This window comes from Agelaius phoeniceus, chromosome 8 (genome assembly GCF_051311805.1).
Source record: "Agelaius phoeniceus isolate bAgePho1 chromosome 8, bAgePho1.hap1, whole genome shotgun sequence".
In the NCBI taxonomy this organism is placed as follows: domain Eukaryota; kingdom Metazoa; phylum Chordata; class Aves; order Passeriformes; family Icteridae; genus Agelaius; species Agelaius phoeniceus.
Window position 1 is genome coordinate 885,938 of NC_135272.1, and position 13,547 is coordinate 899,484.

At 50.9% G+C, this 13,547-nt stretch overlaps 1 protein-coding gene across 1 annotated transcript; it reads left to right on the forward strand.

Moving 5' to 3' along the window:
* The first annotated feature begins 5,542 nt into the window (after positions 1-5,542).
* LOC143694684 (olfactory receptor 14C36-like) lies at positions 5,543-6,457 on the forward strand. Its single transcript, XM_077182684.1, has one exon. It carries the CDS (start codon positions 5,543-5,545, stop codon positions 6,455-6,457), a length of 915 nt encoding a protein of 304 aa, XP_077038799.1.
* The last annotated feature ends 7,090 nt before the right edge of the window (positions 6,458-13,547 follow it).

Here is a 13,547-nt window from a genome sequence, read left to right on the forward strand (position 1 = left end):
AGGTAAAATCTGCCAATACCATTAAGGTTAGCTGGTGTTGGCCTCTGGTGACTGCCCCTGTAACACTGGGGCTGGGTTCTTTCCTTCCCATGGAGATCACTGGGACACTGTGGGGACCTCATGGAACCAAGGGGATCATTGTGGCACCACTGGAGCCCATGGAGCCCAGGGGCCATGGTGACACAGCGGGGCTTCATGGAACCCAGAGACCATTATGGCTCTGTGGGGCCTGATGGAACCATAGAGACCATTGGGACCCTTCAGGCCCTGGTGTCACCAAGGGGGCATTATGGCACCTCAGGGCCTCAGGGAAGCAAGGGACCATTGGGACACTGTGAGGCCCCATGCAACTGAGGGAACATGGAACAGGTCTGGCTGGCTTGGCCTCCCAGGGGCCACCTGACAGGTCTGGTTGATATTGTGATTTCAAGGGCTGCCTCTCATCAGCTCTCGGAAAACTGGGGCTCCGTGCTTTTCTTGCTATGGAAAAGAACCGTCCCCCTTTTCAGATGCCCATTGCCAAAACTGGAAGTCTCCCTCAAACAATTCCTATATGCAAGGGTATCACTCAGAACAAAATCCTGCTTGCTCTGTCTGGCCTTTTCCTCCGGTGGCCACCTCTCATCTGCCCCTGAAACACTGGGGCTCTGTTCCTTCATTCCAATGGAAAAGAACCAGCTTTCATGTCCAGGGACCATGGCCAAAATTAGAATTTGGCCTCTCAATTCTGTATGTCCAAGGACTGATCCCAGACAAAAGTAGCCAGGACAGACAGGTCAGGCTGGCCCTGTCCTCTGGTGATTTTCTTAGACACTGAGCTGAATGTTTTCATTTGAAAACACCTTGGGGAGGGCCCAGAGATCTCCCAAGGAGGTATTTTGAGACCTCGGGCACATGAGCACTACATATGGACAAAGGAGCTCTGTGCTCTGTGCAGTTGTGGTGGTTTTGCATCACGGAAGTGATGTCCTAGAAGAAGTTGCTAGCAGTTTTCTTCCATGTCTGACAAAAACCCAATCAGTAATTAGCTTTGAGAACTGACAATCTGTTAAAGCACGAAGGAAACTGTACACGCCTCTGTGAAGACACATGTTAAAGATGGGCAAGCCTGGGCGGGTCTCTTTCCCTTCTGGCTGGCACAGAGGTAACAAGGCTGACCCGGCCCCGTCTCAGCCAGGCCGGGCCGGGCGGCTCCTGCCGTGGGGCCGGGCCCCTTCCCAGGGACCCCGCCAGGCCCCATCGGCTGCCGGGCAGGGCAGGGGAGGCCGCGGGGCCGAGGCCGGGCCGGGCCATGGCTGCAGTTGGGAACATCTGGGCCCTGCTGAGCCCTGCCCCGCCGCCAGCCCGGGCCCAGCCAGGATCCGCCGGGCCCCAGGAGCAGCCCCGGGCCGGGCCGGCTCGGCCAAGATTCTGCCACCCTTGGGCTTCAGCCGCAAGCCCCGGGCAGGGGCAGGAGAAGCCATCGGCCCCCGGCCGTGCTGCTGCTGTGCTCTGGCCTGGCTGCTGAGATCCTGGCCCTGCCCCAGCGCGGCCCATCCTGACACAGCCCCAGCGCAGCTGCTGCAGAAACCTCCATCGTAAAACAGCTCCAGCCACAAGCACCGAGCCCGGCCGGGGGCACGGAACCATCTGCAGGCCCCGGGTGAGATATGAACTCTTTCAGTGCTTCCATCCTCCCTCCAGTGAGAGAAAAGGACAAAGTGCAGGCACACAGAGGAGCAAGATGAAGACACCCAGGTCAGTGAAGGGAAAGTTGAGTCCCAGATGTGAGAGATTAGGAAATGCCTTGATTTTGGGGCTGAAATCCTCTTGTAAAGCTATGGAGAAGGATGGAATTGATACATCAGACTCTCTTTTTCCCTATAATCCCTTGAAAAGTATGGGGAGATGACTTTTCACCAAAGGCCTCCATGGTAAAGTAAGCAAATGTTGAAGTAGCTGTGATCCAATGAGAAGTTTGAACATCGAAAGAGAGCAGAGTGATGAGACCCGGTGCCCTCACAGAGAGAAGACCTCTCTTCCCAGAGATGACTTCAGAAACAGATTTCAGAAGAGAACCTCTGCTCTTCAACAGCTGATCTTTAAACTAATACTACATAAGTTGACATTGCCCATAAACAAAGCTGTGGGAAAAGCTGTGAAAAAATGGGAGTGACTTCACTATTGCAGATTTTCTAGGTGGCTGCTGTTCATGGCAATTAAGAGCCATGAGAGAACTGTTTTCTTATGGAGAAGTCTCCATAGCATGAAAGACAGACTCCTCTCCCTAAGGGAACTGAAGAAAGATGTGGTAAACTGACTGCAAATTTAGGTTTGGCCCCTTTACATTCTCAGTAAGTAAGAAAAAGTTGTTTGTAGAGGTAAGTTTTGTTCAGGTTCTTACTACTGTTTCTTTTAGTTACTATTAATAAACTTTTCTTTATAACCTTCTAAAGTTTTAAGCCTACTTTGCCTTTCTCCTAATCCTACCACACAGGCGGAAATGAGTAAGTATATTCTAATGACTGCACTGGTAATTAGCCAACAGTGAACCCACAACACTGATGCATTGGCTGAGAAATCTCATATTGGTGCACCAAAACCACTACAGAAACCTTCCTGATCATCTGGACTAGAGCAGAGGGAAATCAAGGCAGAGCCATGGTTTGTCAGGACTTGCTTGATCCCAATGAGTCCTGTGGTGCATTTGGAGCTGAGCCCTTGAACCTCAGGGCCTGGGAGGAGATGGCACAAACCTTTCCAGGAGTCAAAGTAAGAAGAACACTCCAAAGTGTCTCAGAGCAATAATAGGTCTCACTGAGGTCCATCCCCAACACAGGCTCCTCATGGACTCCTTGGAGGAGAGAATTGGTGGCCAGGATGGCACAAAAATCTCTTGGACACTCAGTGTGGAAAGGAAAATCCAAACTACCTTAAAAACCTGGAGGATCTCCAAGCATTAATGAACTCCACTGAGTGTCAGTACAAAGCTCTCCAGGGACTCATTAAAGCAGATAATTGGGGCCATGATTGCACAAACCTTTCACAGAGTCTGTATCAAAAGGGAAACGAAAAGTATCTTAAAATAACTGAAGTACCTTGAAGCATTAATGACCCCACTGAGTGTTGTTACTGACAAAGCCTCTCCAGGGACTAATTACAGCAGATAATTGGAGGCCAGGATTGCACAAACCTCTCAGAGACTCCAAGGCAAAAGCCAAAGCCAAAGTCCTTTGAAAAACCTGCAGTCCCTGCAGGGAGCATGAAGGAGCCCCCAGGGCCATTGCTGAGCAAGGCTCCCCAGGGACTCCTTGCAGCAGATCCTTGAGGCCACTGGGATGTGGGCTAGGGGGGGATGCTGAGGGCAGCACAAGGGGCTGACAGTGCCCAGCCTGGCTGGGGCTGCGCCAGGAGGCCCCAGGGCCTCAGGACAAGGTGTCTCCTCCCAGCCCTTGGTGGCACAGACCCTGCTGTGCCCCAGGGCACCAAGACTTGGCTTCTCTTTGTCCCCACCTGTCATCACTGCCTGCAGTTCTCTGCTCTGCCTGGGGCCTGGGGACACTTGCTCAGTTGTGTCCCTCTCTGGGAGCCATTAAAAGTCCAAGAAACTTTGGAGTTGGATTCTGCCTTGGAGTTCTGGAGAGGTTTCTTCAGCTCCCTCTCAGGGACTGATGTTCAGGGCCTGAGCACAAAGCCCCAGAGGCTGATTAAAGTCCTTGTGCTGTGTCTGTGCTGCTGAGCTGGGCTGGGCTCCTGGCACAGAGGCAGCTCCTGGTCACCAAGAAGAGCTTCAAAAGCACATTTCTCTTGATGAGCAGCTCTTGTGCCAGCCCAGCAGGGCTGGGGCACTGCCTGCAGCCAGCCCGGGCACAGCACAGAGGCACAGAGAGCTTCAACCAGTCAGGGCTGGGAAGGGGCTGAGAAGTGCCTGGGGCACAATCACTGCCAGCCCTTGGCACAGGAACCTCTGGCTGCAGGACAGTGCAGCTGCAGCTCCTGGAGCCATCTCCTCAAGCTGGAACATCCCAATGCCTGCAGAGCCTGTGAGTACAACTCTGGGTATTTCTGGTGCCGGGGAGGTGAAATGCTCATGAATCTCTCACATGCTGAGGGGTTCTGATCAGTCATAGAATATTTCCAGGGCAAGGATTTTGTAAAAAATGAGGAAATTTCTTAAGATTATGAATTCAGCTTCCTACTACCGGAGAATGGCAGGGAGGAGGGGATACATATTAAAGGTAATTCTGAATTATTAATTATGAATTTTGACAAGAGCTTCAGACATCCGAACTCTTGCTTTCAGTGATCAGTAGGTTCACAGGAGATCCCTAATGTGCTTTCAGCCACTCTGCCCATGGACTGCAGCAGCATAAACTTTGCTGGAGCCATCAGGCTCAGTCTGAGCTGTCCTTTCTCCAAGCTGCAAACAGAACCTGCCCCAGCCAGTGCCCTGCAATCAGGCAGGGCTCTGTCAGGCCAAGGAGAGTGCACAGAGATTTGGGGTCTGTGGGTGCTGGCAGGGAGAGATCAGGCACAGGGAAACAGCTGCAGGAGGGAAATCTGCAGGAAGCAGAGAGAAGATGAGGCAATGAGAGAAAACAAAGCCCAGCAATGCTGCGGCAGGGAGAGTTTAGAGATGCCCACAGGAGCCCCTGCAGTGCAGCCCCTCCCTCTGAACAAGCCCCCTCCCTCCTGTGCCCCAGCCAAGCCTCTGCCCTCAGGGCCGGGGCTCCAAGGCGTGCAGCCCCTCCTGTGCAGGCAGAGCGGCAGCAGAGCCGTGGGGCAGCTCTGCAGCCCCGGGCCCAGTTCCCTCTGCAGAGCACAGGGCTGGGAGCAGCTGCCCGGCCCTGGGGGCTCTGGAGGGGGCACAGCTGGCTCAGGGTGACGCTGTCCCCAGGGCCCGGCTCTGGGCAATGCTGTCAGGGCAGCCAGGGAAGGAGCTGCATCTCCCTCAATCCAATGCCAGCAGAAGGACACTTGGACAACTCCTTGAGATTTCAGTCCAAGCTGGGAGCCTCAATCCAGGGTGCAAACCTTTCCCAGAGCATCTCTGAGTTAGTAGATTGATGGGGAAAGGCAGAGGTGTTGTGAGACTGAAAATGCTGCTGGGTTGGTGAAATGAGCAACGTGAGTCCTTGGCTACAAATGTGGAGCTGAGCTGTGGTGGATCCATATGCCCTCAGCAGTACCTGGGGATTTTTAAGAGAAATGTGGGAGTGTGAACATTCTCCATTTGAGAAAAGGGAAAGCCCAGAGAAACTCCAAAGAGAATGAAGTGACAGACCATCGCCCCTCACTCTGCACTCATCATCTTGCCAAAGAGAATTCAGTCTCTTCTACGCAGGGCAGCAAAATTGCTGAGGGTTTCTGCTATCCAAGAATACAAGGAGAGACATGGGGGAGGATTAAAATGAAAACCTCAGAACTCTTAAACACAAAAGAAGGTCCATGTATGCTAGAGAGGATGTAAATGGGAAATGGCTTTGATTTTCGTTACAGGTGTCTCCTCTAACTCTTCACTGTCCTTTCTCCATGAACAGGTGCCCATGTGCAGCCGCAGCAAATGTCCAACAGCAGCTCCATCAGTCACTTCCTCCTGCTGGCATTGGCAGACACGCGGCAGCTGCAGCTCCTGCACTTCTGCCTCTTGCTGGGCATCTCCCTGGCTGCCCTCCTGGGCAACGGCCTCATCATCAGCGCTGTAGCCTGCGGCCACCACCTGCACACGCCCATGTTCTTCTTCCTGCTCAACCTGGCCCTCGCTGACCTGGGCTCCATCTGCACCACTGTCCCCAAAGCCATGCACAATTCCCTCTGGGACACCAGCAACATCTCCTACACTGGATGTGCTGCTCAGCTCTTTCTCTTTATGTTCTTCATCTCAGCAGAGTTTTCCCTCCTGACCATCATGTGCTACGACCGCTACGTGTCCATCTGCAAACCCCTGCACTACGGGACCCTCCTGGGCAGCAGAGCTTGTGCCCACATGGCAGCAGCTGCCTGGGCCAGTGCCTTTCTCAATGCTCTCATGCACACGGCCAATACATTTTCCCTGCCCCTGTGCCATGGCAATGCCCTGGGCCAGTTCTTCTGTGAAATCCCACAGATCATCAAGCTCTCCTGCTCACACTCAAACCTCAGGGAACTGGGACTCATTGTAGTTAGCCTTTGTTTATCATGTGGCTGTTTTGTGTTCATTGTTTTCTCCTATGTGCAGATCTTCAGGGTCGTGCTGAGGATCCCCTCTGAGCAGGGACGGCACAAAGCCTTTTCCACCTGCCTCCCTCACCTGGCTGTGGTCTCCCTGTTTGTCACCACAGGCACATTTGCCTACCTGAAGCCTCCCTCCATGTCCTCCCCATCCCTGGATCTGGCCCTGTCAGTTCTGTACTCGGTGGTGCCTCCAGCCCTGAACCCTCTCATCTACAGCCTGAGGAACCAGGAGCTCAAGACTGCAGCGTGGAGACTGATGACTTGATGGTTTTGGAAACATTAAAATGCTGGCCAATTTCTGCAAATCACTTGTAATAAAACTCAACTTTGATATTTCTTCTTGGTTTCATTTCCTTTGTTTTCACTTTTACTTTTCCTTTGTTTTACATTTTTCATATTGTCAATGAAGAAAAGCCATTCCTTGTGCAATTTCTCATTTTGTTTCTCTCCACCTTCCCTGTGGCCACAGACTGTGTCAATGAGGGGCTGCACTCTTGGTGGCTTTAAAGGAACTAAAGGATCTCTCCCAGCAGAGTTTTCTGCAGAGATGCCCTTTTGTTGCCTTCTCTGGAGCTGCAGCAGCAATGTCTGTGTGCAGAGCTGGGGCAGATCAGTGCTGGCCCAGCAGCTGTGCCCAGCAGCAGCAGCAGCAGCAGCACTTGGTGTTGCCAGTGCTGCTGCCGTGGCCCTGCCCCGCTGCCCTGGTGGCCCTGGTGCTGCTGCAGGGCCTGAGTGCTCTCGGGGCTGGGCACAGCCCTGGGGGTGGCAGTGCCGGGGCTGCAGCAGGGACAGGCCATGGAATATAAATCACCTTTGATAATTCTTTTGGGATTGGTTGTGGGTTTGGTCTTTTTTTCCCCATGTTTCAGTTTTTTAATATTGTCCGAAAAGAAAAGCCATTGGTTTTGCCATTTCTCATTTTGTTTCTCTCCATCTTCCCTGTGGCACAGATTGTGTCGGTGAGGGGCTGCACTCCGTGTGGCTTTAAAGGAACTAAAGGATCTCCCAGAAAAGTTTTCTGCAGTGATCCCCTTGTGTTCCCTTCTCTGGAGATGCAGCAGCAATGTCTGTGTGCAGAGCCTGGGGCAGATCAGTGCTGGCACAGCAGCTGTGCTCCTGCTGGCCACACGATTCCTGATCCAGGCCAGGAGCCATTGGCCTTCTTGGCCACCTGGGCACACTGCTGCCTCCTGTCCAGCCTGCTGTCCATCAGTCCCTGCAGGTCCCATTCTGCCTGGCTGCTGTCCTGGAACTCTGTCTCCAGCCTGTAGCACTGGGGCCAAATATCAGGGTCTGGCACTTGGATTTGTTAAACCTCACCTTGTTGGATTCATCCCCTGGATCCAGCCTGTCCAAGTCACTGTGCAGAGCCCTCCGACCCTACAGCAGATCAAATCTCACATCCAGCTTGGTGACATTTGCGAAGATGTCCTTGGTTCCATGGGGCCCCTCAGTGTCACAGTGGCCTCTTGGTTACACCAGGCCCTGCACTGTCACACTGGTCTCCTTGGTTCCATGGGGCCTCAAAATGTGACAATGGTCCCCTTGGTTCCATGGGGCCCCAGGGTGTCACAATGGCCCCATGGTCATATGAGGTCCCACACTGTCACCATGGTCTCTGTGGTTCAACAAGTCCCCTCAGTGTCACAATGGACTCCTTGTTTCCACACAGTGTCACAGCGTTCTTCCAGATCCCTTGAGGCCCCATCGTGTCACAGTGGCCCCTTGGTTACACAGGATCCTGCAGTGTCACAATGTCCCCTTCGTGCCATGAGGCCCCGCAGTGTCAGAATGGCCCCTTGGTTCCACTGGGCCCTGCAGTCTCCCAATGGTCTCCTTGGTTTTGCAGTGTCAAAATGGTGAAACCCCATGGTTACACGAGGCCCTGCAGTGTCACAATGGCCTCTGTGGTTCCATGAGGACCCAGAGTGTCAACGGTGACTCCCTGGTTCAATTTGGCCCCAGAGCACAGCAATGGAGCCCTGGTTCTGTGGAGCTGCAAGGTGTCACCATGGTCCTCTTAGTTCCACAAGGCCCTGCAGTGTCACAATGGTCCCAGAGTGTCCCAGTCATCACAGAATGACAGAATCAAATAGGCTGGAAAAGACCTTTGGGATCATCAAGTCCAACCAATGCCCTAATACTGCCTTGTCACCCAGACCATGCCACTGAGTGCCACTGGAGAGGGACAGTGACTCTGCCACCTCCCCCCTGGCCAGCCCATTCCAGTTCCCACTCACCCTTTCTGTGAAGAACTCCTTCCTATTGTCCAGCCTGAGCCTCCCCTGGTGCAGCTTAAGGCTGGGTCTTCTTGTCCTACCCTCCAGCAGATCCACACTCACACCCAGCTTGGTGCCATCTGCAATTTGTGAATGCTGGACTCGATCCCCTCACCCAGACCATCAGTGAAGATATTAAACAGGACTGGGCCCAGCACAGATCCCTGGGGACAGCACCAGTGCCTGGACACCAGCTGGGTGCAGCACCATCCCCACCCTTCTCTGGGCCCAGCCTCCAGCCAGCTCTTAAATCTCCCAGCAAGGAGGGAACCTGCCCAAGCCGTGGGCTGCAGCTTTTCCAGGGAATGCTGTCAGAGACAGAGTCAAAGGCTCTGCTGGAGTCCAGGCACACAACATCCACAGCCTTTCCCACACCCACAGGTGGGTCACCTGGGCATAAAAGGAGACCAGCTTGGTCAGGCAGGACCTGCCACCCCTAAATCCACTGAGCTGGCTGGCTCTGATCCCTGGGCCATCCTGTGGGTGCCCTGTGATGGCACTCAAGGTGATCTGTTCCATAACCTTGCCGAGCACCCAGGTCAGGCTGACAGGCCTGGAGTTCCCCAGCTCCTCCTTCCAGCCCTTCCTGGGGATGGGCTCACACTGGCACCTCCAGTGCTCTGGGCCCTCCCTGCTGAGCCAGGACTGATGGTAAATGATGGAGAGCAGCCTGGGGAGCTCATCCACCAGCACCCTCATCCCCCTGGGATGGATCCCATCGGATCACAGAGACACCTGTGAGCATCTGAGTGGCTCAGCAGGTCCCCAGCTGCTTCCTCCTGGATTCCTGGGGGCTGTTCTGCTCCTTGTGCCCATCTACCAGCTCAGGAGAACACTTGTCCTGAGGACAACCTGTCCTAATATTGAAGCTGGAGAGAAACAAGGTGTTAAGTAGCTCAGCCTTTTCCTTATCTTTAGTTACTATATTCCCCGCTGCATCCAATGAAGAGTAGAGGTTCTCCTTCTCCCTCCTTTTGCTATAAATTTTTTTTAAAAAACATTTTTATATTTTTACAGAAGCTGAAAGGTTAAGTTCTGATTGAGTTTTCAAGTGTCAACTTTTCTTTCTGCGTAACCTAATGATATCCTCAAACACTTCCTGAGTTGTCAGTCCATTTTCCCCTTTTCCCACAAAAGCTCCATGGACAGCCAGGACAGTCATTTTCATCACCAGCTCATCTTTTGCCACACTGGGGCAGGCAGCTCCTTCCCCCTTAAGATTACTTTCTTGAAATGTGTTCATCCTTCCTGGACCCCATTTATTTTTAAGGGCTGTTTCCCTTAAAAAAATCAGTACCTGATTTGGTACTCCCCAAATCTGCATCCTGAACAGGCCAAAGTCTGCCTTCCGAATTCCTGTCTGAAAGTTTTTTTGCTGCCTCTCTTTCTTACCCAGAATATTGAAAACTTGAAAACCCCAATGTTCCAGTGGGCCTGGCTGAGCTGGCAGGACACTGAGGCTGCTGAACTTCCAGTTCCCCTTCTCACACAATGGGCCTTGTGTGGTTTCCATAGGCCTGGGGATGAGGAGAACAAGCTCCAGGTGTGAGCTCACCTGGTGTAGACACTTGATCATCTGGTAACATGAGGTCACAGAGTGGGGGATGTGAGATCATTGATCAGCTATGGCATCATAGACTGTTCCTGTGACATCAGAGGCCAGCTGTGTGATATTAGAGAATGGGCTGTGACATCACAGAGCAGGCTGTGACATCCCAGCAGGGCTGTGTCAGGTCACTGGGTTGCTCACTCTGCCCCAGCTCCCCCTCACAGTTTCTCCCAACAAGTCCAATGCTGTCCATGCCCAGAGGGGTCCCTGTCCCCCAGGATCCCCCCGGCCCACCTGGAGCCACAGCCTCCACCAAAGGATGTTCCACAGGATCCACCCCAGAGCCTGACATGGGGACAAGGGGCCAGGGCTCTGTGACCAGGACATCAAGGACGGGGATTATCCAGGTCACTGTGGGCTGGGTTGGGTTGCCCAGGGCAGGAAAGATGTCTGGCAGCTGGAGCAGGGTCTGGGAAGGGCCTCCAAGGTGGGGCTGGAGCCCTTGGGCTGTGAGCAGAGGCTGAGGGAGCTGGGCTTGTCCAGCCCAGAGCAGGGAAGGCTGAGGGGCTCCTCATCCCAGCCTGGCAGTGCCAGCGAGGAGGGGATGGAGAACACAGAGCCAGGCTCTTCACCAGGGGCCTGGTGGGAGACAAAAGCCAATGGGTGGAAGGGGAAAGAGGGGAGATCAGCCAGGACAGGAGGAGATGAAATGAGTCAGGCTGGTTTCAGCATTTCCTCAGCACCAAAAGCAGCCTGACCACCCTTCTCCATCCACCACTGACAGCTTTGCAAATCAGGAATTGTTGGAGCTGTTTTGCCCCCACTCCAGGACGAGCATCCTGATACAAGAATTTAATTGTGTTTATATCTATCACAGAAGCATGTTTGTCCAGAATTACTTTTAGTATGGAAATTACTTGTGGATGGTGGACTCATCAGGCACTGCTGGGACATTGCACTTAGCTCAGGGAAGAGTGTGATTGTTATTAAATTGTGTCCTGTTCAACCATGGTCTGTTGGCCATGAAGAGAAACTTTCTGTGCCTCTGAGTCTCACCAGCTCCTGACCCCCAAAGGACACAAACCTGATGAGTTGTGGTTCCCACTCCAGTGGTGGCACTTGCACCTCCCTCCATAGCCAGAGCAGAGCTCCCTTGTCCCAGAGAGTCCCTGGCAATGCAGGGATGAAGGAAACAGGAAAGGCTGGGGGGATCATGGGCAGGGCACAGCCAGGGAGAAGAATGACTTTTGCATTTGGTGGAGCTGTGCCTTCCCTTGGCTTTGTTGGCTGACAAGAAATGAACATCCCGGGTGTGTCTCGGGCAGCTCCTTCTCCAAGGAAAGCAGGTGGGAGTTGGAGCCAAGGAGCTGAAAGCTGCAGGGGCAGCCTGGGGTGGAGGGAGCTCAGATTTGCACAAGGCTGCTCTGAGTGCCAGGGCTTGGATGGGGGAAATGGTGGGCTGGGGGTAGGGACAGAGTCTGATTGATTGTCAGCCATGAAGGGTCTTGATTTTCATATCCATTCAAACTGCATGAGGAGGTGATTGGATTCAATGTCAATTAGAGATTGAACATATCATTGCATTAACAGGAAAACAAAACCTAAAGAGGACCTAAAAAATGTTTTCTCACTGTCTTTTTAAAAAGAATCCATTCAGTTTGAATGCACTACTGAAATCTGTCTAATTAGCCACAAATGATTTGAAAATTGAAATCAAATGATTCCCAGAGGCTTGGCTTGTTCAGGTGTTCTGAATGTTAATGAGCCCTGGGACACTGAATTCCTGCACTGAAGAGCTGAAGGCTGAACAAGCCTCTGGAGCAGTGAAATTCAGCAGCAGCCTCCAAGTTGCTGAGGATGTCAGCAGCCCCCAGTGAGGCCATCCCTGCCCAGAGACCGTGGGGGAATGGGCAGACAAGGAGAGCGTCCCTGGGGCTGGGGCAGCACAACTCAGAGGCACCAGGGGCTCCAGCTGGGCAATGGAGTGTGGAATGTGGCTGGGAAAGCCCTGCCTGGGCTGGGCCAAGCAGCACAGACAAGCCCTGACCCCCATCCCCCAAACAACTCTCTCAAGGAGACATTTAAAATTAATTACAATTGTTTGTGTCCTCTGAGTTGGACTCCCTGGAGAAATGCCAACAAGAGATTCTGAGGCGCTCAAAAGAACTAAACAGCCTTTACTGGTGACTTTAGAAAATCAGAGAAATTGTGGGAAAGGGTTTTTTATGACATTGTAGCTGTTTTGGTTTTTTAATTTAAATTTTCTTCTAATGTTGAGATTTCTTAATTAAAGTATTTATGAATGTGGTGGGTTTTAGTGTCGGTTACGTATTTATGTATTTATTTTGTTGTGAGATAGGATTAGCAGAAAGGTAAAGTAGGATTAAAATTCTAAAAGGGTATAACGAAAGTTTTATTAAAAGTAACTAAAAGAAAAAAAAGTAGTAAGAATTAAAATAAACTCTTTAGAACACTTTATTTTTCTTTACAACTTTTTACTGACAATGTAAAGTAAGTAAACTTAAAATTTCTAGTTCGTTTACTATTTCTAGAATAGTCTTTTTTTAGTTGACTTAGGGAGAGAAGTTTTTCTTGTTAAGGTTATGGAGATTTTTTTACAAAGGGGAAAAAATAGGAATTTGTGGTTCTTAATTTTTTCATGGATCACAGTTGCCTGGGGAACTTTGTTATTCTGAAGTTGGTTTTTGTGCTACAAGCTGTTTTACAGCTTGTTGATGGGCCAAGTCAACTTATGGGGTATTGTTTTAAAGATGAATTCTTTAAAGGTAATTTTTTTGTTATTTACTTTTAAAATTATTTTTATCTCTGGGAATAGAGATCTTCTCTAGGGGCTAGTGGATTACTTTTTTTTTCTGTTTAAACTTTTTATGAAGTTATAGTTTTTTTAAAAGTTGTTTATTTTAGTATGCAGGTTTTTGTTTGATATTATTTTGAATATTTTTATTTTTTATAATTTTATGTGTTATAAAGAAAAAGAGATTTTCTTTATAGTTTATAAGAGAATTTTAATTTTAAAATTAAGATATTTTTCCTTCTTTTTTAATTAGATTTAGATTCTTCTTTACTGACTTTGATGGTTTTATGGGTATTTATATGCTTATATTTTGGTTTTTTTTTTTTTACTCGAGGGAAGATTGAAGTATTGAAAGGGTTAACACTTGACCCACTGGTAACTTGTGGTGGAATTTGTGGTTGGGTTGTGTAAAATTGGTTTTATGGCTGGTTTTGGGGTTTTTATGTTTAATTTTAGTTGTAGGGTTATTTTGTGTGCGTTTTAGGTTGTAGGGGTTTTTGGTTTGAGTTGTGTTGGGGGCGGGTCTTGATGGTAAGATTTTAATAGCTGTGGCTGGCTTTGTTCTGGTTGGGGTTTTGTAGCCTCTTTTGTTTTCCTGTCTGGGAGTTGTTGGGGTTTGGTTTGGTCAGAATGGGACCGATGGAGGGGGCAGCCTGGGGAGGGGGAAAGGGGCTCAGCCCATGGCAGGGTTGCTTGGTTTGGTTTGGTTTGG